Genomic DNA, 25,984 nt, shown 5'->3' on the forward strand with positions numbered 1-25,984 from the left:
AATAAAACAAAACAAACACAAGTGAGAAACAAGAATACACATTTTGAATCAGAGAAGAGGCATCCTTTTCCAGGTGAAAGCCACATCTTACTACCAGCATCCCACAAGACCTTCTAAGCTAGCAGTGGAGCTGGAGTGAAGCCTGTAACGTTGCTATCGCAATTCCACTGCCATCCGTGTTTAATTAAATGTCTAACATTCAATTCCACACGTAAGCAACTTCAGTACAGCTATGGACAGAGAGCAAGTCCAACAGCTGCCCAGAGAAAGAAACTTATTCTTAACTATGCATGGTCACATTCCGCAAGTAGTAGCCAAATGATGACAACTTCTTGTGACTTGTCAAGGAATCCAATCTTGAACTGTGTAGCCAAGCTAAATCATCTGTCTTTTGGCAAACAGGACAGGGTGTCCCCACAGTGTTCCAAGAGATAAGGAAACTAGAGATCCTGCATAAATTATTCTCTAGAGATAATAAATCACAGCATAGTTTTTTGGTTATTAAAAAAAAAAGATGATGCAAACAAAAGGCACAAGTGTCAGGTTAAGAGTCTTTTTGTCCCCACTTTTTAAGGAAAAGGACACAAAGACATGGCATATATCACTTAATAAAGCAGAAAGTAATACTGTTTAGCTCAAAGGGCCAAGAACATTTCTTAACCCATATTTTAAATCTCTAATTTTGCAGTGTACATGGCAGTGGGCCTTAAATTTGCAGTGAGCCTGAAATTTGGGAAAAGTTTACACATGAAGAAAAATAAAACTTACCAGCAATCCCATATTTGAAAACTGTTTGGCAAGAGGATTCATCCATGAATCATTGTTTCCACCTTTCAGTGAGCACTACAGAAATGAAACATATAACCTCAGTCACAGAGCTTATCACAGCCTCCCAAACTACACACTAAAAATGCAGAGCCAAGAGTTCACCTTTTTGAATGTGATATTTTTTATATCTTATATATACATATAAGATATATATACATATAAGATATATATATACATATATAATATATATCTACACACACATGTAAATAAATAAAAGAGTCCTCCTAGAAGGAAGTAGAGATGAGTTTACTAATGCAGAGCTTTCAGCTTTAAAAGGAAACTGTGTGAACATACTTAAAGCCACTGATCTGCATATTTACAAATGGTTAAGATGACAAGTTTTACATTATGTGTATTTTATCACATTAAAAAATAGTACTTAGTACTAAAGGTCAGAATCACTGGCATCAGAACTGAAGCATCCCAATTAATTAAATCTTGATTGCCACCTGAGTGGGAGGGTTCAGTTAGGCTCTTTCACTCAGCTAATCTGGATCCACTGCTAATTTGTAAATGACCAAAAGCTAACAAAGCTAACAAAGCAGGTCGTGCAACAGGAGAGTCACCAAGATGCTGAGCAGTGCCTGTAGTGCAATTTAGTGACCAGAACAAGTCCTTAATGAAGGGAAACCCAGGAAAAAACTGCTTCAACCGAATACTCTAACAGAAACCAACTGTTCCACCCTACAGAGAAAAAGTTAGGATCCTGAAACCCACAGCTTCAGGACAAGGACTGAAGGCCAGGTGACGGCCACCTGAGGCTCTTGTGGGACAGTATTGGGGATCTGAAGCCTGGGAGGATACTGGCTAAGATGCATTTCGCAGAGCCGGCTTTCAGGTTCAAATTAAGCACATCATGGGTATATGCTTCCTATTCTTACTTCTTTTCTCCTTTTTTTTAAAAAGGTAATTTTAATTTTGTTTGCATGGGTGTATGTCTGTGTACCACATGTGTGCCTGGTGCCCAGAGAAGACAGAAGAGGGCATCAGATCCCCCAAGACTAGAGTTACAGGTGGTTGTGAGCAGCCATGTGGGTACTGGGACTCAAACTCAGGTCCTCTGCAAGAGCAGCCAGTGCTCTTAACCACTGAGCCGTCTCTCTAGCCCAACACCTTGAATTTTGGTTTTTCAAGACAGGGTTTCTTTGTGTAGGCCTGGCTGTCCTGGAACTTGCTCTATAGACTAGGCTGGCCTCAAATTCACAGAGAGCCACCTGCCTCTGCCTCCCAAATGCTGGGATTAAAGGCGTGAGCCACCACTGCACAACTTATTTCTAGAGAGAGAGAGAGAGAGAGAGAGAGAGAGAGAGAGAGAGGGAAAGAGAGTAGAGGAAAAGCTAGGGTAAAAAGAAGAATGTGTCAAGACAGTGGCTCAGGTGCAAAGACCATGGCTGCAGACGAAATACTAGCGCCCTATGCAAAGACAGCAGTAGAGTGCTTGCCTACCACTCTCAGGGCTCTGGGCTCTGTCCCCAGGACTATAAAATCAGTAATAAACTCATGATATTCCAAGAGGACACTTGGTTTTATAAGGAAAGCAAGGTGTTTGGAAGGCACAGCCTGGCACAGGATGGGAGAAAAGAATTTAGTTATAGTAGTGCTAACAATTGGGTTTCATTCTATTGGGAGAAGGGCTCTGGGCCTTGGGATGAATCAGGTAAACCAAGACCCACTGATCACGACTGGGAGAACCAGTACTATTCAGTGACTTTTCTGCATTTCCATGGAGATTTGCCCAAAGCACTTCTTTGTCTTTAAATGCAAAAGCATAAGACATTACAAGCAGGCCTCAGGAATTAAAATAAATTATAACATGGAAACCAAAACTCAATTACCTCTACCTTACAAATTACATTTTACCTGAAGTGCTACTTCAATATTTCAGAGCCATGGGATATGAAGATTAGTGGGCACAAGGGAAGTAGTTATTAATTTATAAGGAACTACTTTTCTTCTTACTTATGATCTTGGTGACGCCAGCTGCCTCATGCCTTCCAAGAATAAATTCTCAGTTTTGCATTCTAGGAGTGGGTAAGCAAACTGAAACATTTCTAAAGCACTACCTTCATTTGTTTCTTTCCTCCTTGTCCCCAGCTTGCTGAGTTGTGGGAGGAAGTGCTTCCCTGAGAGCCGGCGGTGTTCCAGACTCCTCCATCATCTTCCTCTTCCCAGCTAGGATGGCGAGTTCCTGTGACCGGCCCGTCACTCTCCCCCCAGCCGTCTTGCATAGATTTGGAATCTTTAAGGAAAGAGTGAATCAGTTCTTTGCAGTAGGTACACATAACAAACAGAGAAATTCTTTGTGCATATAGCATTTTAAGATCTTTGCAGTTTTGTCCACTCCATCTACGTGGCAAGGCAAATGCATTATTCATACTTAAGAGGGCAGACAAGACCTTACAATCAAGATCTTTTGACTACTTACTTCTATGGTTTGTCCTGCACCCAAGGAGATAGTGATTTCAAGACTTAAAAGAACTCAATGCTACTATAAAGAATTTCAGAACTCGGTGGTGAAACACACCTGTAATCCCAGCACCTGGGACACTAAGGCAAGAGGACTATCCTAAGTTTGAGGACAGTATGGAATATTTTAGTCACCTATTCCAAACCAACAAAAACTGTGTGTTTGTGTGTGGCATATGAATGAGTGTGAATTTTGCATTTCACTGAGAATAAACTGGTTCTTCTTAGTGATGATGACTGCTGTGGCAAAGAGTTGCTTTACACTACCAAATGTAGGCATTTCAGTTATGACCAAAACATAACTGTCTACTGTGTTTGGGATGAAGCAGAAATAAAAATGTGAGTGAAAACAAGGCCACCTGGTGGTGTGGCACATACCTTTTAATCCCAGCCCTCAGAGACAGGTGGATCTCTGAGTTTTAGGCAAGCCTGGTTCCAGGACAGTCAAGGCTACACAGAAAGACCCTATCTCGAAAAAATGAGCAAACAAACAAACAGCAAAAACCCCACAAAGCCATGGGGTTGAAGCTGATTTAGGTCCACAAATAAATTAAAAAAGCATTAGCTACTGAGGAGGATCCTAGATGTGTTGTAGCTTTAATAACAAAGAAGGAGCACACAGAGGGCAGAATGGGAGAAGAAAAGAACACGGGACCATCAAAAGAGGAGGGCCCTGGACACCAGTCTCCAGTCTGTTCTATCACCACACCCTTTGAACAAATATTGTTAATATCAAGTTTGCTAGAAATCATTCATTTCGCTCCAAAAATACTGTATGGAAGTGGGTTTGCCCTCTTCACTGGAGTGGGGACTTGTAAGTGGCTCTTCCCTGTACAACTTCCAGTGACTGGCGCTATCCTTGAGGCCAAGACCAGGCCTATGAGAGCCAAATAAGTTGCCACTTGCAAAGCACAGGGTGGCTGGTTCTTCCAACTGTGGCATCTCTCTTTATAGTAGGTTCAAGTGAACACCATGACTCTTCCATGGAGTTCATCTTAGTCACACAAAGAGACTTTCTGATGGAAGAGCAATAGGCAGGACTATTACTCGAAGTATTGACAGCTGGATGGTACAAAGGGTTACAGTTTTATACAACCCTGCATGATATGTGTATTGTGCAAGCGCAGGCTTTACACCATCTTCTGATAAGCACCAGGTTTGAAACTAAATACATATATAGCATACTGATCCATTTATAAAAATGGGTCTGGGGCTGCAGAGATGGCTCAGTGGTTAAAAGCACTGACAGCTTTTCTAAAGGACCCAGGTTCAATTCCTAGAACCCACATGACAGCTCACAACTGTCTGTAACTCCAATATCTGACACCCTTACACAGACATACATGCAGGCAAAACACTAATGTGTACAGATAAAAATAAATTATTAGAAATAAAAAAAAAATGCGTCCAGAGAAATGGCACTGACTGCTATTTCAGAGAACCCAGGTTCAATTTCTAGCACTCACATAGCAGCTCATAGCTCTGTAACTCCAATCCCAGGAAATCTGACAATTCTGAGGGCACTGCATGGATGTGGTGCACAGACATACATGCAGGAAAAACACCCACATACATAAAATACCAATAAAACATAAACTTAAAAAAAAGTGGGCTCAGTAAGATGGTCCAGTGGTAAAGGTGCTTGCCACCAAGACTGACAACCTGATTTTGTTCCCTGGTATCTGAATGAAATGTTTTTCAAAAGTAGAGAATCAAGCTCCTTTAAGGCAGTTCTCTGTGAGTTCGGGACCAGTTTGGTGTACATAGGGAGTTCCAGGACAGCCAAGGCTGCACAAAGAAAGCTTGTCTCAAACAAACAACAACAAAATAGACAACTCCACAAAACTGTCCTCTGACCTCCAACACACACACGTTTATAAGAGTGGACTTAGGCAATAGCTCAGTGGTACAGCACTTGCCTAGCAAGCAGGATGCCCTCAACTTTATACTCAACAGGAAAAGACCTTGTTCCTTGTCTTGTTTTTTTAAATTATATATATATATATATATATATATATATATATATATATATATATATATATATATATATTAAGATAGGGTTTCTCTGTATATCCTTGGCTACCCTGGAGCTCATTCTGTAGACCAGGCTGACCTCGAACTCTACCTGCCTCTGCTTCTCCAAGTGTTGGGATTAAAGACATGTGCCACGGCTCCCAGTTGTATCTGATTTGTAATCACAGTACTCAGTGTGAAATGTAACACATTTTTGGCTGTGGAAGAGCATACCATGTCAGTGTCAGTGGAATAATTTATCTCTTCTTCTGAACATTCCTCATTCAAATTACCCAAAGAGAGGATACAGGCTTCAAATACAAATGGTCCTAACTAATAGAGACACCACAGGATGTGAAAAGAAAAATGATGGCTTTTATGGTGGGGGAGAAGTGATTCCAAAGTTGATCAAGTCCCAGAAAAAAATCCCACAGTCTTGTTGTGGATATAACATGGTTTTGTTTTAATCGCAGGTGGGGGATGTGGGACTGATTCAGATGGTCCACAGCAGCAGACTATTTGCCTCATCTGGGCTCTGAGAGGAGCTCTCTGCCAGCTGCACACAGTTTAAATCTAAGGACACTGGAGAGAGAATAAATGCCAGCCCCAGAGAGTGTGGAGGCTCCAAGAAAGAACAAGGCTGCTCCTGCTTCCTCCTTACTGCTCCTGGTTGCTGTTGTGAGACAAGAAGCTGGAGATCTCCTGAAATGAGGACTGGACTGGCTTCAAGGAACCCGATGACCCTAACCAGCAGGAAGCAGCTAAGAACCCTTTCTCTCTCCTACCTGGTGTTGGGGTGATGGAAGGGATTGGGGTGGAGTAGGGAGAAACAGAGGAGACAGCAGGGTATGGAGAGATGAAAATACCTTTCAGAATACAAGCATAAGGTTTACTGCCACTGCTACTGATGGTTTTATTCCCACTTTGCTCCCAAACGGGATTCTCTGGTTTTGCCTTGTTGTCTTCCTGCATTCCATCTTAAAGGTTAGAAGAATGGTTGAACAATTAGAAAGGATTGCAACTAGAAAACTTGTGGGTAGAGGTTGAAATGCTTGGAAAGCAAAAGCGTCATTGGTAGAGGGAGAATACCTGGCAACTAAGAGCGGGAATTCTCCACAATTCATCCCCAGCCCTGCTTTGTGCACATTTGGTGTCAAGTTCCCACAGCCTCTGGGCGTGGGGAGCCAGGAGGTGCAGAGGGCTGTACAAGCTGAGAAGGTTAAAGGCAAAAAGCACTTTTCAAGAAAAAACGTTAATCTTGAGCAAACTAAGCTGCCAAAGTAGCAGCCTCAGGTAAGAGAGTAACACCATTAGCTTTCCCAGTTGCTGCCAAAAGTTTTAGATAATAGAAACGCTTAATGCAGCCTTAGGGCTTACAATGGAACCGTGCATTAACTCTGAGAAATACGGTAGGTTCTGCCAGAGAAGAGAATCCACAGTTTCTGGCATTACTGGGATTCTTTGCAGAATGTTCAGGTAATTTCTGGCCTTTAGGAATCTAGGTCAAGGCTCAACAGCAAGTATGAGTCGATTCAGAAAAAGAAGTGGAAAGATAGCAGGTTCTTTGATTACCTTTCATGAAAGCAACACTTAAGTTCCCTTTATATTAAAAGAAAAGCCTTTTTTTTTTTTTTTTTTTTTTTTTTTTTTTTAAAATACAGAAAGGGGGAAAATGTTGTGGATGTCAACATGGTTTTGTTTTGGTCCCAGGTGGGGGATGTGGGGCTGATTCAGATGGTCCACAGCAGCAGACTATTTGCCTCATCTGGGCTCTGAGAGGAGCTCTTTGCCAGCTGCACATAGTTTAGATCTGAGGATGCCGGGGAATAAATGCCAGAGCCCAGCGTATGGAGGCTCCAAGAAAGAAGGCTGCTCCTGCTTCCTCCTTAATGGACTGGCTCCAAGGAACCTGATGACCCTAACCGGCAGGAAGCAGCTAAGAGAACTGGGACCCCTTTCCCACTAACCCTTTCTCTCTCCTATCTGGTGTTGTGGTGTTGGAAGGGATTTGGGTAGTGTAAGGAGAAAAAGAAATCTAAATGAGAGTTTTAAAACAATATGCCAACACAGCCCCACTCAACAATCTGTCAGGCCTTGTCATCTATATGCCATTTCCCAAGATAACACAACCGACTTCACAGTGGAAATCATGAGAACAAGGTCTTCAGAAATTTCCAGACACTATGAAGTGGAGAGGATCAAAGCTTTTAAAACGAAACAAAGTCCCATAGACATGGTTGTGAATTTTATATTAAATCTAATATATTCCTCATATAAGAGTCCTGAGTATCATGGGATACACTTAAATCCTTTTATCTAAAAATTTGAGCATTCCATAAAATTCCATTATTTAACAAAACAAAACAAAACCCCAAAAACCCTAACCCTTAAAAGTTTGCTATAAAGTAACATGTATAAGTAAACATGCTTGAATATGTTTAAGAAAGTTACAGTCAAGCAGGAATGTGGACCTGACACTAAATTCTCAACAGTTTTGCAGGTTATAGTGACTGTAAATTGCCAGTTACATCCAGTGTAGCTTATTTTTCCCTTAAAAATTTGACATCTTTCTCAGATTAAAAACAAAACAAACAGAAACTAACGTTTTCTAATGTGAATAGATGACTGAGAAATCACCCTAATTTCTGGCTAGATACTACATCTAGTTTTTTCTTTACGTTCATTTAGCATTTGTGTGTGCACATGCATGTATATTGTCGAAGAACAAGTTTTGAACTTGGTTCTCTTCTACAATGTGGGTCTGGGGAACAAGCTCGGGAACACCTGAAGACAAGTGCTTGAGGAGCTTGCATTTGTTTTTATTTTGTTATCTTTTAAAATTTTAAATTATGTATACAGTGTTCTGCCTGCATGTACACCTGCATAACAGAAGAGGGAGCCACCATCTGGTTGCCGGGAATTGAACTCAGGACTTTAGAAGAGCATACAGTGATCATAACCACTGAGCCATCTCTCCAGCCATATTTTATTTTTAATTTTATTTTTTTGAGACAGGGTCTCACCATGAGCTCTGGCTGTCCTAGGACTCACTATGTAGACCGGGCTGGCCTTGAACTCACAGAAATCCATCTGCCTGCTTCAGTCTGAGTGCTGAGAATAAAGCTGTGTGCCACCATGCCCAGCCATTAATTTGTTTTTAAAGCAATATAAATGGCTTTTATCTCATTGTAAATATTCTAACACATGCAAATGACATTTACTACCGTTTGTTGCTATTTAGTGTTTCAGGTTATGACGTGCATTGAAAAGCACTTTCAATAAAATGGCCCTCACCAAAATGCCTGATTTCCTAATTAACAAGGAATTCCTCAAATTAAAAACCAAGTCTACTTACTGGGTTTCATGGCATTGGGAGCGTTGGCAGGTGTGTTTCCCCAGCCTGTGGTCGATGCTCCTGCATCATCCATTTCACCCCACCCAGGACTGCTTTCATTTGGCTCACCCCAGGCTGAAGTCCCATTATCTGGAGCAGGTGGTGTGCTTTTGCTCCAGACTGCAAAAAGGAAATGTGTGTCTTTAAGGATCCACTGACTACTTAACATCCAGTGGAGGTGAAGGGGGCAGAAACAAAATCAACCTTCATGAAGGGCATTTGGCAAAGCCACTTTTCAAAGTGACCCAGTAACTCACTGCCAGGAAAAATCTACCATTGAAAAATGTACTAAGGTGATGAAATTATATGTACAACAATGCTTACTATATTAACTCTAGAAAAAAAATGAAACAACTTAAATATCAGAAGGAAATAGGTTATACCTACTGTGGGTAAAGTGCAACTAAATATCTACCAGAGACAGGTTAGACAAAAACGAGGCTCATAAAATGAAAACTTCATATGAAGCAGTTAAAAGATAAAAGGCATGGTCGTGCACATCTTTAATGCCAGCACTCTGGGAGGCAAAGGCAGGTGGATTGCTTTGAGTTTGAGATTAGTCTGGTAGGCAAAGTGAGTCCAGGACAGCCAAGGCTACACAAAGAAACGCTGGCTCAAAAAAACAAAACAAACAAAACAAAACAAAACCTGTATGTGCTAACAAAAAGCTTAAGCATACATGAAAATAGTGAGGACTTAATAGGAATATTGTGTGTCTACCAGGAAAAGGCCCTGGGATCCATTCTCAGAATCCCTGCCTCTGCCTCCTAAAAACGGTGACAAAAAAAGCAAGATGATCACTGCAGAAGTATAATCTATTCCCCTATTAAAGTTAAAGCTTAGGTACATTTGTAACAGATCAGAACAAGATTTAGGAATGAAATTTCTAAGATTACAGTGAGAAACCCAAGATGCAAAGATTCTCATCTTTTCTATAGTCCAAAGAGTCCAGTATATGAACATAAGGCTTTACAGTATTGTCAAGTGTGAGTCTAGATAAGTTAGAGAAAACTGGGTGTGGGGCACACCTGTAATTCCACCATTCAGGGAGGCAGACGAATGTGGATCCTTGAGTTCGAGGCCAGCCTGGTCTACAGAGTGAGCTCCAGGCCAGCCAAGGCCCTGGCTGTCTTGGACTTGCTTTGTGGACCAGGCTGGTCCTGAATCACAAAGATCTGCCTACTTCTACCTTCTGAGTGCTGGGATTCAAAGTATGTTCCACCATGCTTGGCTAGTTCTTTACTTTTAAACCTAGTAGTTTGTTTAGCAAGAAATAAGCCTGTTTGGTTTTTTTCTTATACAGACCAATCCAACTGCAGATAATTCTAGGAACCAAGAGTGTTGTCATCTTTTCCTGTACCCAGAAAGACCGCTGTCATGTATTAGAGCAGATGCATCTCTGGTGCTCTACAGAAATAGCTTCTTGGAGCAACAGAGCTACAACTGGAGGGACAACCCTCAGAGTGAGTTAAACAGATGTATCCTAACAGTCAGGACTTGAACCAGATTCTTTTACCAAGATCTACGAAAAGAGAGTGGGTACCTACCTGATGCTGATTTTCCGGTCATTGGGGTAGGCAGGTTTGGTTCCCGAGGTGCTGGGCCCCCTTGAGAATTCTTATCCCACAGGTTCACATTCTTGTAGTTGTAACTGTTAGGGTCTCCCCAAGCTGAAGTGCCATCATCGATGTCCATTTTTCGACTAATTGACTGTGGGGACGGCTCCTCCCAACCACTGGGTTCATCATCCTTAGGGGCTGCAGGCTGGGGCCCACTGCTCCAGTTGGAATTAGGAGGTCGAACACTGCCCGGAGGTGGTGGGGGTGGGCCTCCCCATGAACCAGAAGCCTCTGGCTGTGGTGGCGGCGGCGGCTGCTGCTGCTGCTGCTGTTGGTGTTGTTTATTCCAGGAATTGGGCTGTCTGCCTGTCTCATTCCATGCAGGGGATCTTTTGCAATCTTCCCACCCACCTTTTGAAGCTAGGTTTGTATTCCCACCATTACCCCAAGTTCCAATTTCATTCTGCCCTCCGTCACCCCACCCAGATACAGGCTTATTTGCAGAGCTTTCCCAATTGTTGTTTTTCACTTGATCAACCTCCTCGCCCCAACCATTCTTCCCAGAAGTCCATCCTTGGTTGGGCTGGCGCCCACCTCCCCACCCCTGATCCTTGCAGGAACTCTCATTCCAAGAGGAAGGTGTCTTTTCATCTGCTCGTCCTCCTCCCCAGTTAGAAGGGTTGTTGTTCTTATAGTCGGCCCAGCCTCCTGCACTCTTGGGCTCTTTCCACTCTGTCGAGGCTGAGAGCTCCCCCCATCCAGACTTCATTTGATTGCTTTGGCTGGGTGCATCTCCCCAGCCCCCTGAGTTCTTGGTCTGTGTGGCAGCGCTCTCCCACCCCTCGGTTCCTTTGTCAGATTTCCCCTCAGGTCTTGGCACCTCTTCGATATCCCACACTGTGTCCTGCTTAATTTGAGTCTGGCCCCAGCCAGTGTTTGAGAGCACCCTGGGGTCCAAATCAGTTCGGCTCAAAAGAGTCTGCAAGACAGCCTGGCAATCAGGATGTGTGGGCCTGTATGACCGACGGCCTGAATTATGACTGTCGCTACTTCCTGCTTTGTGGTTGCTTCCAGTGCTTTGACCTCCAACCTCACTTCCTGCGGAGCTGGAAGATCTTCCCCAACAGGGAGCCTGGGCATTGCCTTGGTTTTCAGGGAGGGGGTGGCCCTTTTGATTGTCCCATGCTCCAGTGCTAGAATTTGGTTGGTTTGGACCACTCCATTCTCCAATTTTCAACTCCTCAGACCCAGTCGGCTGTTTCCATTCTCCCTGAGAGACCCCAGATGTCATTTTGTTCCCTTCACCCCATTTGTTGTCATTAGAGTCCTGAGGGCCAAAGTTCCAGGACCCACCCGTAGACCTGTTATTGTCCCAAGAGTCATTTTTTGACCCAGTTGATTTTGGAACAGAAGCTCCTTTCCAGGAGTCCTCTCTGTCTTTTCCATTGTTCCCATTATTTCCAGAATTGCTTTGTCCAGAGACTGTGTCAGTTCCAGAAGGCCCCCTAGCTGCACCCCAAGACCCAACACTCCCAGTCTTTCGATCTCCAGTGCTTTGTGAAGGGGCATCAGTGCTCCTGGAGGTGTTCCCCAAGCCCATTCCAAAGGGCATTCCCTTATTTTCCATGGGGTTTGGTGAACTTAAGTTCAAGGAGTTAGTGTTTCCATTTTTTGGTCCATCAGTGTTATGAATTTGAGCCTGTTCTCTGCCAGAGACAACAAAATTAACACCCGCATTTTCCATCTTTGACTGCTGTTCCCTGGATGCCTGGCCTACTGTGCTAACCTGTGCACTGGAACTACTATTTTCTGTTTCCAGTGCCCCTTTCCTAGAAGTTCCTTCTTGGACCAACGCTGGCCAGGCAGATGGGTTGCTATTTGGGTTAAAGTTGCTGAAGCCAGAGCCAGGTCCAATTCTGTCTTGACCACTCACATTCCTCCAGTTTCCTAGTCCACTGTTGCTATCTGAAGTAGAGTTGGAAGATTGAAGAGATTTAGCCTTAGGGTCAGACTTCCAGACCCCAAGATTACATTCGTTCCCGGAACTTGCAGACTGGCACTGGCTCCCTTTGCCTTTGTTACTAGTGGTGCTTCCTGGCAGAGTGCTCTTCTCAGGGCCAGGGTTTGAGGCACTGTTGTTATCGGTGGTGTTTTCGGAAGAAGATTCAGTGTCTTTGCTGGCAATACAAGGCCACTCTTCCATGTCAGACCCGTCTACAATCACCTTGTCCCAGGTGTGAATTGGGTTGGGGGAGGCGCCGTTGTTGGAGGAGGCTCCCGGGCCCCAAGTGGAATTTGCATAATTTGAAGCAGCAGCACCTCCAAGGGTTGACTCTAGGAAAAGAGATCATCTGTCAATCACAGCTGCACACAGTAACAGGAAAGCTCAATGCATCCCCAGGCTGGCTTGTCTACCTGGTCAATTTTCCTGAGTGGTTTTAATATAGCATCTAGAGTCATCCCCTTACATGACTGTGTGTATGCATATGTAAGCTATGGTGCCAGTGTGGAAGTCAGAGGACATTTGCTAGAGCTAGTTTTCTCCTTGTACTATGTGGGTCTTAGGCACTGGAACTTGGATCATCAGGCCTTTATTTTTAACAATTCCTTAGTGCATAGAAAAGCAAAACCTTTGGTTAGTTTCATCATGACCTAAGGCCAACCAGCCTTTCCAGTTGTATCTTTTACAACTCTCTATGAAGACGTCTACAAGTCCATAAACATGCCTTCCTTCTTAGGGCACCATTCTAGGCTGGCACCTACTGCTTTCTTCTTCCAAGTCCACACAGTGAAATTTATTCATCTTTATAGACAAATTTTAAATGCCGCTTCATCTGTGAAGCTACCTCTAAGCTTGTGAAAAAAAACACCTGCCTCCAGCAAGAGCCATTTTCATAGCCCTCTGTTCACATCCTTTCCCACACTGGTCTTTTTCATCTACGAGAATTTCTTGCTAAATTCTACATAGTACCCTGTGTACTCTGCTCCGCAAGCCTTCGCTGAATAGGTGTCCCTGAGATGCAAGAGTATGCATCAGATAAGTTTAGACTCAAGGGGATTAAATCGGTACTGTTTAGCACATGTTTCAGTAGAATATACAATATCTGGTAAGAGGCAGGGACAAGGAAGATGTTTTAATAAAAATTTTTCTAAACTAATTTCTCCATTAGACAAGCAGTTTGTAATTACTATGAATTAAAAAACACTACACAGAATGTAAAACGGCAAGGACAGAATCTTAACAATTGAGATGGCTGGTCTTATCTACGCTTGATAATATTCTAACTGATAATAGTCTAGTGTTTTGCCTTTAAAATTTGTTTTTACAATTACCTTTATTTACTCATTTTTTTGCGTATTTTTAATATTTTTCACAATTTATTCATTGTATATCCTTCCCTCAACTCCTCCCGGCCCCACCCTCCCTTTTTCTTCCCCCTCATCCCCTTCCTCTAGTCCACTGAAAGGGGGAGTTCTCCTCCTCTGCCATCTGCCCACAGCTTGTCAAGTCTCATCAGGACTACCTGGATCCTCTTCCTCTGTGGCCTGGCAAGGCCTCATCACCAGGGGCAAGTGAGCAAAGAGCAGGCAACCAAGTTCATGACAGAGGCAGCCCCTGCTCCCCTTATTCTCAGGAATCCACATGAAGACTGAACTGCCACTTAGCTACATCTGAGCAGGGGGTCTAGGTCCTCTCCATGTATGATCCTTGGTTGGTACATCAGTCTCTGCAGAAGCCCCCGGGCTGATTCTTTAGCTTTGCTGGTCTCCTTGCAGGACTCTTGTCCCCTCTGTGTCCTTCTAATCCCAGGCCCCTCCTTTTCCATGAGACTCCTGCACTATGCCCAAAGTTTGCCCCCGAGTCTCAGCATCTGCTTCCATCCCCTCTGTAGAAGGATCCCATTCTGTTTCCTCTCTTCCACAGCTTCTGGTGTCTATCCTGTTTGCCATTCTGAATGAGATTTAAGCATCCTCCCTAAGGTCCTCGTAGTGTTTAGCTTCTTTAGGTCTGTAGATTTTAGTATGTTTATCTTATATTATATGGATAATATCCGCTTATAAGTGAGTATATACTATGTGTCTTTCTGCTTCTGGGTTACCTCACTCAGGATGATCTTTTCTAGTTCCATCCATTTGCCTGCAAATTTCATGATTTCCTTGTTTTTAATAGCTGAGTAGTATTGTATTGTATAAATGTACCACAATTTCTGTATCCACTCTTAAATGCTCAACATCCTTAGTTATCAGGAAAATGCAAATCAAAACAACTCAGATTGCAATTTACACCAATCAGAATGGCTAAGTTTAATCTGAAGTGACAACACATGCTGGAGAGGATATGGAGAAAGGGAAACCTTCTCCACTACAGGTACAACCACTTTGGAAATCAATCTGGTGCTTTCTCAGAACATTGGGAATAGCAGTACCTCAAGATCCAGCTATACCATTCCTTGGCATATATCCAAAAGATGCCCCACCATTCAATGAGGACATTTGCTCAACTATTTTCACAGCACCTTTATTTGTAATAATAGCCAGAATCTGGAAACAACCTTTATTATTTGTATGTGTGCTATGGTGTACATATGGAGGTCAGAAGACAACTTTGGGAGTCAGTTCTTTCTTTCCACTATGTGGATGGGGCCTGAAGATGGAACTCAGACCATCAAGTTTGGTGGCAACCATCTTTGCCTGCTAAGCTCTCTCTTTAGCTTAAGCTCCAAATTTTAATATAACTTAAAAAGGCACATTTTTTTAAAAAAGGGACTGGAAAACTCTGCTATTTATTGACTTAATATTTATTCAAAAACTCTTGGTAGCATATGCTCTCAAAATCTGAGGCAGGAGGATCATTAGTCTGATACCAACCTGGGCTATAGCTGAGATCCCATTTCAAAAGACAAAGAATTCTTAAAACTTCTAATAGAACTCTCAAGGAAATGTCTCTCACATCTGTATTATACAGTGTTGAACACAGCTAAAAAATCATGGGTTCTATAATTAAACAATGATCAACAAATTCTTGTTGAAAACTGTAGAATGTTATTATCTGGTGTTCTCTCCAGAATTTATACAACAACCTAAGTGATCATTCTGGAAGCAAAGGACTCTGGAAGATTTAGAAAAAGTCCATGCAAGTCTCACTTCCCGAACACAGCTAAGGAACCATAGAACCTAGGAGGTAAAGCATGCTGTTACTATCCTTTCATGCCAAGATAGTACAACCTAGGTTCAGAGAACTGCCCATGCACAGTTTATGCTGGGATTCTCTCCCATCTGCTGCATAACATAAACCTCTTTATTAATAACGGTCTTCATGGAACCAATACCCAAAAATAACAAAGGAAATGCTTTCTCCCTCCCTCTGAGGCTGGCACCAGCGTCTCACCTGGTGCCGTCCCACTCTCGCTCTGCAGCAGCGCTCCTGTCACTTGTGCGTTGTTGTTTGGGTTTGCTCCAGGTGCTGTGCAGGGAGGAGGCCCTGCCCCACCCCCGAGGAGCATGCAGGACGGTGGAGGGGGCTGCCCACGTTTTAGTAACACTTTGTGGTCCTGCTGGCAACGGAATCGCGGCGGCACCTCCCGAGGCATGTAGCGGGCGGCACTTGGCGGTTGTCCGTTCGGCACTGCCACCCTTTTGGCATTGTTGCCACCATTGACTGGTGGCGATGGAGAGCTGCCAATTGGGCTGGCGGCCGTTGGTTGGCTTAAACTTGGTTTCGTCACTTCGGGCACTGAAAGACAGGAGTTGGAAAAGTCGTTTAAATTAAATATATTTTTCTAAAGACTGTTTTAAAGAAAGCTTACATAAGACCATTCAAACAAGAAAAATCTTTCACTCTGTTCTCAAGGGACAGTCTTTTCAGATTCCTGCCAGGATGCTCACTTCACTAGGGTAGAAGGGGTGGTAACAGGTGACAGCAGTAACCAATCAAAAACAGCACATTCTATTAAGTGGAGAATTAAGCAACTATTCACTTCATCAAATCCTGAATGTTACAAATGGTTGTGTCTAAGTCCTTGGGAACCCAGAGGCCCTTCCCTTCCTCTGCTTTTTCTTTTTGTTGTTGTGGTTTTTTTTTTTTTTTTTTTTTTAAGACAAGGTGTCACGGTATAGCCCTGGTTGTCCTTTGTAGCCCAGGCTGACTGTGAACTCAGAGATAGGCCTGCCTCTGACTCCTGTGTGCTGGGATTAAGTGTTCGCCACCACATGTGCCTCCAATTTCTTTTTTTTTTTTAATTTCTTTTTTGTTTTATGTGTTTTGTTTTTGTGTTTTGTCTGCAAGTATGTCTGTGTGAGGGTGTCAGATCTTGGAGTTACAGACAGTAAGGAGTTGCCATGTGGGTGCTGGGAATTGAACCCAGATCCTCTGGAAGAGTAGTCAGTGCTCTTAACTGATGAGCCATCTCTCCAGCCCCTGCCTCTAATTTTTTTAATAAAAAAACTGTTTACTTATTTACATTTATTTTTCGATTCTGTGTGTACACATGCTATGGTAAGCAAATGGAAGCCATAAGGCAACCTGAGGGAGGTGACTCGTTCTAGCATGTGGGTCCTGGGTCCTAGGACTGGAACTTAGGTTGTCAGTCCTGGTGACAAGTGTCTTTACTCTCTGAGTTACCTTGTAGACAATCATCCCATTTCTTTGAAGAATTCTGTGAACTTTTTTCTGAAGTTCCTGACTAGAAGAGAGGAGCATGCTTTTTTCTTGCAACATATTGAATTACATTTGAAGTCTCTATATACTGATCCTTCTCTAACTGGCCTGAAGTCCCTCAAGAACAGAAACCATCATTCATTCTCCTTCTGTGGGAGAGTTGGCACCTACAGAAGACTACACAAAACTCCACCTGCTTTGGTTCCTATACCCACCTAATTTAAACAGCTTATGGTGACTGTTTACATAACAGAAACATTAGAAATCTTTTAGCTTTTATTTGTTAAAAATCTGTTTTAGCATTTTCATTGATACAAAATGACAAACAACATAGAAATGTACAGAGCAACCTTGGAATTACTACATCCTGCTGGACCTGCTGGCTCCTACCTTTACCTTGTCTACAGAGGCAAGTTCCTAGCTCTGTACCTCTTTGCTTTCTTCCTAGCAGAAGACCACCCACCATTCTGTCTTTTCTTTCTTCTTTCTTTTTTAATAAACTCACTACTTATGCTTGAACAATAGTTTTGATTACTTTCCTGAAAAGAAAAGAAACTCGTCCACTCCTCTCAAGAAAATCTGCCCAGCACACAGAGGCTGGCCGTGCTACAGGGATTATCTGACGAGTCCCTGCCGACCAACAGAGTAGCAGTATTGCTGTGACTGCTGAAATGATGCTGGGCCAGCATGTTGCCATTTAACTGCCTCCTTTATGAGGAGAGAGATACGTCATCAGAAAACGGGGGCCCAGACTAGTCACCACTGGACATTACTGAATACCATGAGTGACAGGAGAAAAGAATAGTTGGCAGAAGTAAGTTCCAGGCAACTCATATGTCTATTCTTAGCCAATCACAAGATAGTAAAAGGGTGGTGGCTGTAATGTGATGAGCAGGATAAAAACAACCCATCATTGTCTAATATTAACATAGTGCCCTCTGTAGAACCTATAGCAGATGACGGACAAATAACTAGTGATAGTTCTGAACTATTCCACATGCCATTTACTAATCTTCGTTTCTCTGACGAGAATAAAGCAAACGGCTAGTGTGCAAGCTTGCCCATCTACAAAAGGGTCAGGATCTCTAAGTTAACTAGGTTGCCCACATGCCTCCTTTGACAATGATGGAGTAGCAGCCTGAGGTAAGGGTCTGACTAACTTTACAGCACTCACAACTGCTTCATCCCAAATTCTGGTTGGTTCTATACATTGTACAAGAACCTTGTACAACACTCCTGAGTTATCTTCTCCCAATCATATCAAAGACAGTACAAATATGATGAGAACACAGCTTCACTACTTTTCCTGATACGGTGCTGTCCCTGGAGCTCAGTTGCTGAAAATTCCAGGACTTGGTTAGAAAATCTGTGTTGGAAGACCCAGCAAGACCCTTCTGGATTTTCCCCCCCTGTATTACAGTTCTCTATGAACTTTAAACAAAAAGACAGCAAGATGGCTCAGTAGGTAAAGAGAGGTACTTTTAACCAAGTCTAAAATCCCTGGAACCACATGCTGGAATGAGATGACTCCTGTGAGTTGTTCTCTGAGCACACGTACACATAATAAGTTAATGTCAATGTAACACTTCAAAGCGAAGCAGGACTCTTGACACCTGCTGGACAGGAAGCAGCTGTTAGGCAGGAGCACACACATTTTTATAGATCCTCCAAGTTCAAAGTTAAGACATCAGAACTGGTAGCTGTCTGGGGTGTGAGACATCAGACAGAGCCTGCCAGCCCTGGGCGTGCTGCTTTTCAGGTCTCTTCTTGGTGTTAATGACTTGTAGGCTGAAGCATAAATAGTTCTCTAGCCACCAAACTGTGTTTGTTTTGTTCAAAAGCCCCAAGGTCTCAGTTTCTTTGCCAGAGAAAGCCTATGCCTACTTTAGGGAGTGATGTAACTGCCTGACTCTGAACTCTGGGTTCACGCCCACCAAAACAACAAAATCTATGCTTTAAATAAACTTAGTCTCTGTTTTGCAGGAAACAAAAACCCTGAAAAGAAAACTGGTGTCCTATTTTATAATTTCTACTCATGTACCTTTAAAAAACTACATACTCTATTGATTGAATCTTGCCCATTCCTGCTCTTTTAACCATTCTCTTACTTTGCAGTTTCAACTTTTAACTGTCCTCATTTTCTGAATGCATCAGCAAGGTGCCATTTTTTTCTTTCTTTCTTTTTTTTTTTTTTCAGGGAACGTGTTCTTTAAGAAATGTTTGACTGTAGATTTCTTGTCCCTTCTGGGTCTCTCTCTCCTTCCCCAACTCTTCCACAAGATTCCCTGAGCTCTGTCAATATTTGGCCATGAGTCTCAGCACCTTTCAATCTGCTGTTGGGTGAAGACTCTCAGAGGACAGTTATGCTGGGCTCTTGTCATGTATGTCTTTTTGGGCCTCGGTTACCTCACTCAGTTATCACAGGATGATATTTTCTAGCTCCATCCTCTTGCCTATAAATTTCATGATTTCATTGTTTTTAACAGCTAGGTAGTATTCCTTTATCCATTCTTTGGCTGAGGCACATCTGGGTTGTTTCCAGTTTCTGGCTATTATGAATAAAGCTGCTATGAACATAGTTGAGCAAATGTTGTCATGGGGGCTGGAGAGATGGCTCAGAAGTTAAGATCAGTGGCTGTTCTTCCAGAGGTGCTCAATTCCCAGCAACCAGATAATGGCTCACAACCATCTATAATGAGATCTGATGTCCTCTTTCTTTTTTGCAGGCAGGTCCACATGCAAATAGAGCACTCACATACATAAATTGCATAAATAATAAATCTTAAAAAAAAAAAAAAAAAAACCTTGGTATGATGGAGTATCTTTTGGGTATATAAACCCAGGAGTGGTATAGCTGGGTCGTGAGGTAGAACTATTCCCAATTTTCTGAGAAAATGCCAGATTGATTTCGACAGTGGTTGTACAAGTTTGCACTCCCACCAGCAATGGAGGAGTGTTCTGAGACCCAGAGTGGACAAGAACTCTACAAAAAAACCAACAGTCAACTAACCTGCAGGGGCTAACCATGGGGGCTCACAGAGACTGAACCACCACCAAAAAAGCCCCCTACACATATGTAGCTGATGGACAGTTTGGTGTTCAGGTGGGTTTTCTAGCAACTGGAGTGGGTACTGTCTCTGACATGGACACAGTTGCTTGCTTTTGGATCACTTTTCCATAGTTGGGCTGCCTTGTCTGGCCTCAGTGGAAGAGGATGCACTTAGTCCTGATACAACTTGATGTGTTAGGACTGGGGGCTCTCCTTTTCAGTGGGGAAGAGAGTGAAAGGTAAGGCTGGGAGGAGAAGAGGGAGGGTGCTGCAATTGAGATGTAAAGTGAATACATAAACTACGAGAAAAATACGTTTGATTGGCAAGCTTCTGAACTATGTATTTGTGCAATAAGCCAAACAACTGTACAGAAACATTACAAGCTACCACTTCATCTTAATGGCCCTTCATCTAGAAATGTTTTAAAAGGGCTATGGATGTAGTTCTGCAGTAAGCTAGAGGCTCTAGATTCAATCCCTAGCACCATAAAACTAAACAGTTAAAGCCAATTTAAAATCTCAAAGACTGAACCATGCACAAGTTACTAACCCACACTGTGTGATTCTCAGTGACCCCTTCCCACTGCCTCTCTACTTTTTCACCTTCCACCCACACACACTAGCTTCTGTACCCAGTAACTCCCTCCTCCAGTTACCAATGTCTTCACTGCCAGCCTAGAGGAGGACACTTGGCACTTGTCATGCCTGCAGCTCCTGCCTACTGGTTCTTCTGAGATTTACTCTGGCTAGCTCTTCAATTCTTCCTCATTTTCCTCTGGGGTCCTCCATACTGTGGAGCAAGGTTAAACAGTAGATGTTTAGGGGCTAGGGAGATGGCTCATCAGTTAAGAGCACTGGCAATTCTTCCAGAAGACCGTGGTTCAATTCCTAGCACCCACACAGCAGCTCACACCTGTGTGTAACTCCAAACATGCATGCCCACAACACACCAATGCACATAAAAATAAATAATCTTTAAAAAGTAGATATTTAGCCCTCATTGGGCATAAGGTTTTGGCTTCAACAAGTCAACTGTGTACTAGGAGGGTGAAGTCAGAGGGTGAAAGTGGCTGCGCTTCAGTAAGACTTTATTCAAGAACAGTGCGGCAGAAATGTTACAGTCTCACAGATACTGTTCTTTGAAACAACTGAAAAAATGTAAAGAACTCTTGCTCATAGGCGGTATGAAAATAAGCTAGGCAGTGGTGCACACCTTTAATCCCAGCACTGGGGAGACAGAGGCAGGTTGATCTCTGTTTGAAGCTAGCCTGGTCTACATAGTGAGTTCCAGGACAGTCGGGGCTACACAGAGAGAAACCCCGTCTCCAAAAAAAAAAAAAAAAAGGTAGCAGGACAGATCTGGCTTTTAAGACACAGTAGCAGCCCCTGCTTTGGAACATCCTTTTAATTATAGTTCCAAAATAGTAGCTAATTTGCCCATTAGCTCCAGGTGCATGGAGCTACATACATACATACATACATACATACACACACACATACATACATTCACTCACTCAATTTGGGATTTTGAAACAGGGCTTTATTCTGCAGATTTCTTCAGACCAGCGTCAACTCATGACCATCTTCCCACCTCAGTCTCTCAAGAGCGGGATGGGTAACAGGTATAAGTCACCAGTCACCACACCTAGCACCGAGTTTTTTTGTAATTACATTTATTTATTTGTGCACGTGTGTGGGCACATGCAGTCACCACTGTGTGAGGATGGCAACTGGAGGGTACCTCCATCTACCCATAACAGACAGGTGGGGCCTGCCTGCTTCTCACACTGAGTTACTTGAGAACAAACTTCTGCAGAGGCTTTAATTATCACTGTGTAGTTGTTTGCCAAACATCATCTCCAACTTGGGTCTTTTCTATTCTTTTCCTTCCCCTCCAACTTGCTCCCCAGCCCTGTGCTCCTAGCACAGTGACGTCATCGCCAAACTTGCACTCCAGCCTAGAAGTGTTTAGGACTCAATCTGCTCTCACCCCAAACACACAAAGACAAACTCCGCTTCCATCTTTCCATTCAGGCACTGTCCATTCTCGTTCCCTTCCACATGAGAAGTGTGTGCTTACTAATCTGAGTGTTTTGTAATGAATCATATTCATTCATCTTAGAGACAGCTAGTTTCCTCTCTAGTTCCCTAATGATTTTGTGTGTGTGTGTGTGTAAGCTATTGATGTGTGAGAGACAATACAGGTGTGTACATGCTACAAAACACGTGTAGTGGTCAGAGGACAAGTTCTGAGTGTTTGTTTTCTCCTTCCGCCATGGACCTAGGGCTCGAACCCAGATCACTAGGCTTGGATGGCAAGCCTACAGAAGTCTGCCCACCTTTCTATCTCGCTAGCCCTAGTTCCATTTCCAACCAAACACTCCTACTTAGTAGAGCACACAAATACCTCTATACTGCGGGGGAGTACCTGCAGACAGTCTAAATTAGCAGAGCCACTGCCACACACTCACTATAATACGCTTCTTGGAATAAATTCAGAGGCCAGTGTAGTAAAATGACCCACAACCCCAGATACGCTGATGGGAAATATTTTCCTTTTTATGTGTGCCAATGGGGTATGAGGCAAGGTTCTGACTTAATGCTTTGAACCACAGTATCTAAAAACTGATCCACTAAGTTGGATGTTTTCCCACTGCTCTGACTCTGACTTCTGGGGTCAAAATAAGCCTTACTGAAAAAAAATACAAAGCACATCTTTACTCTGGCCATTTTCGATTTAGCCACCGGAGACCTACCTGAGGATGCCCAGTTAGGGGTCATGGGCACACAACCCTGAGTATTTAAACAGGTTTAAGTACATGGTAAACTCCTTGGCCGACCTGACCCAAACTGCCCATGAAGTTTCCCCTTCTACACCGATGCCTACCACAGACCTGCAATTCCCACTCTGGACACTTACTGCAGCTAAAGGTCATGTTAGTTTTTAGAAACCAGCCATTTCATGCCATACTAACAGCTCTCATTAAGCCAACCATTATTTTACAGCACCCTTTAACAAGGCTAAATTGTTATGGCCAAATTCCGCCATTACGTAGTTTGTATAATTGGGCTTTTAACCCTAGCCTTACTCTTTCCCTGTTAAATTTCACCTAAGTTAAATCCGATCTATTGAAGAATTTTGGAAACTGTTTTGCTTCTGTCTAATAGACACAAAAGAGAATCTAAACTTTTGCCTAAGTGCTTTTTCTTCCCTTTAGCAGAGCAGTAGGCACAGCCAGCCCATGTCCTCCGAGAACTTCTAATTGAAATCTCTGTCCTACTCTCCTCTCTGGAGTTCTCACCACACTTTTTAATGCGGAGGTTAAAGGAAGAACATCTACTGCTTTTCTGAAACACAGAAAAATCTACTTCAGTCCCTGTACAACCCAAGACTTGGCACCAACACAGCCTTTTCTTTTTTCTCTGCTAGGGAAAGAGTAGATTCTTTAAGGGGAGACCACTTAAGGAAGATAACTGCCATTGGGAAGAGGAACAGGGAACCAGGAGTGTCAGCTCAGGGAGAAGTATGAGGTGAAGAGCTCCCATGAAACAGAATAAAACCTAGCAAGGCTGCTGAATCGGACATACCTCAATATAAATATATACATGCTTTTTCTGTTGTTGTTGAAACTTCTTGTCTTCTCTCTGGTTCTAAGGATTAAATCCCTTGGGAACCCAAGCTAGGTCCTCAGTTTGTTTAGGAGTATCTGACTTGACTTTCTGACTGAGGGAGCAGGAGGAGGGAGTAGTAGGCATGAAAAAGACCCAAGCAGAAGAAGTGCACAGGAAGGAAAGCTTAATTTTTTGTTTTGTTCTGTTTTGTTTTTACTTGTTTGTTTAGCTTTGGCTGTCCTGGACTCACTCTGCAGACCAGGCTGGCTTTGAACTCACAGAGATCCAACAGCCTCTGCCTCTAGAGAGCTGGGATTAAAGGTGTGCACAGAAGAACATGTGTGAGGACAGACCTGGTGCTTTTTTTAAAGAGAATGCCTAATGAACTTTGTTTTCGGATGGAATCACCACCGATGGTATAGAGCTGAGGCAGATGCTGACGAAGTGGCCAGGCTTAGAAACCCAAGTCCTACCATGTTCTCCCAACGCAGAGCCTGGCTTGTCAAGAAAACACCAATTTTCTCATCTGAACTTTACCCCAAAGGTCCTCTAATACGCCAGCACATGTTTGTAATCCCAGCCCTCAGAAGGTAGAGTCAGGAGGATCACTGGAAGGTCAAGGCCAGCTTGGTCAACACCATGAGGTTCAGATTAGCTACAGCTATAGAGTGGGATTTTGTCTATCTCTCAGACACAAAAGTCCTATTAGTTCCCAAAGTCCATTCACATAGAACTTTTCTAAGTAGGCTCAGAAAAAAATACATATTTGACGGATTTTTCTAAAAGAAAGGCTACTTATGGGTTGACTGCGTTCTCCCCCAACCAATTAAGATAATAACAACATTTCCCCACAGTTTACTTTCTAAATCACTATAAATTCCCAGAATACCACCTGCCTTTGATTAGAAATATAATGCATTAATTTGTAATTATTTGAGAATTTATTTTTTATAATTATGTTTTCTAAGAAAGCTATCTTAGATAAAGCATCTATGAAGACTGACCACCTTTACTGACCTTCCATCACTGAATGACATGCTCTAGCCTGTTAAGTCACCAAACTGATCAAATCAAACCCAACTGAACCCAAACCACCTCATCTTGTATCAAGTCCAAATCTCCATTATCCGTACCGGATTTTTTTTCTTTGTCTTTTTAAATACAGGGCAGTGTTTTTCATGTCATGGGCTTCATGGATACTTCACGTAAACCTACAAGCACTCCAGCCTATAGATGTCAAGGCCTGGCAGCAGCCTGGGCTTGTAAATTTTGATGCCTTTGTGCACACTTAATTGCTCAAAAATAAGCACTAGCTCAAGGAATTCTATCTCTTACTATTACGGCCTGCTAACCCAAAGTGACCATTATCAAACAAAGCTATAGAATCAGAACCAGGAAAGCAGAAAGAACCACAGACTATTAGACTGAGAGTGACCTAAAGACGACTTGACTCTGTTCGCAACACATCAGTTTTTCAAGCAGTTAACTTATTAAAAATTTGACATCTTTTAAAAAGCACAGTCCAGGAGACTGTGAACATCTAGATGTGATATTCCACGGAGCACGATCTATAAGTATTCTCCGTAATGCCCACGTGAAACTAGGAGTTGGCATTTGTTACTATCTCTACTAAAAGTTTTGGAAGAGTTCAGTTCAAAATCATGATTTACATACTTTTAAAACAAAGTATTTACTCTTTTTGCTCTCTAAAAGTGTTAGGCCAAGTAGAAACACAACAAGTACCTTTAGTTCGTCATCACTGCTCTGCAGCGACTGTGAACAGCCCACTTAATTACTGCACACCACTCTCTTCTGAGTGGATTGCAGGCTGAGTCAGCAGCACTGTGACAGCAAAACACAGAAAGAGGATGAAAATCTTACCTTTGGTTTTTTGTTCCGTGACCTACAAAATAAATAACAGACATAAGTAAATAAAATTTGCTTTTTAATTCAGTACTGTATTGTAAGACTATTTTAATTTTGTTAACTCAGGCAATTCAAGTTGTCAGTATATGCAGTACCTGGGGCTTAGTTGAAATCCAAAAAGCTGGGAGTCAATTTGGATATCTTTCTAGAGATGTTCAGCCATACTCACACAACTAGGATTAGGAGAAAATCTCAAACAAACAAAAATCCAAAACCATTCCACTCCATAAATGATGTAGGCCCTGTGTTGGGAATACTGTTTGTCATTTTGATTGTTTTAATTTTAGAATATCAAACAGATGTGGCCAAAAACTAAATTCATCATTAATATAAAAGGATCCCTCCCTGAGTATGAATGCAAATACTTTTGAGCTCAAAAGAAAAAAAGCCGAAGGGACTCATTGTATATGAAACTGGGAATTTCAGTTGCAAAGGAAGATTTGAAACCAAGCTTGTGGGGTATCAGAGATACAATTTAC

General features: G+C 42.7%; 1 protein-coding gene across 6 annotated transcripts in view; it reads right to left on the reverse strand.

The window, feature by feature from the left end:
• The window catches only part of Tnrc6b (trinucleotide repeat containing adaptor 6B), a 231,665-nt gene that overhangs the window by 50,645 nt on the left and 155,036 nt on the right, over positions 1 to 25,984 (reverse strand). For 4 of the 6 annotated variants that reach the window (XM_060389005.1, XM_060389008.1, XM_060389006.1 and 1 more), the window contains 6 exons: positions 25,461 to 25,482; positions 15,650 to 15,994; positions 10,249 to 12,594; positions 8,663 to 8,821; positions 2,892 to 3,067; positions 769 to 843 (listed from right to left, as the gene is read on the reverse strand). In XM_060389005.1, coding sequence (XP_060244988.1) covers positions 769 to 843; positions 2,892 to 3,067; positions 8,663 to 8,821; positions 10,249 to 12,594; positions 15,650 to 15,994; positions 25,461 to 25,482 — 3,123 coding nt within the window. The remainder of the gene's footprint in view (positions 1 to 768; positions 844 to 2,891; positions 3,068 to 8,662; positions 8,822 to 10,248; positions 12,595 to 15,649; positions 15,995 to 25,460; positions 25,483 to 25,984) is intronic. The other 2 variants (XM_060389007.1, XM_060389009.1) reach the window with 1 other exon arrangement.

The sequence above is a fragment of the Meriones unguiculatus genome, chromosome 8, assembly GCF_030254825.1.
Source record: "Meriones unguiculatus strain TT.TT164.6M chromosome 8, Bangor_MerUng_6.1, whole genome shotgun sequence".
NCBI lineage: Eukaryota > Metazoa > Chordata > Mammalia > Rodentia > Muridae > Meriones > Meriones unguiculatus.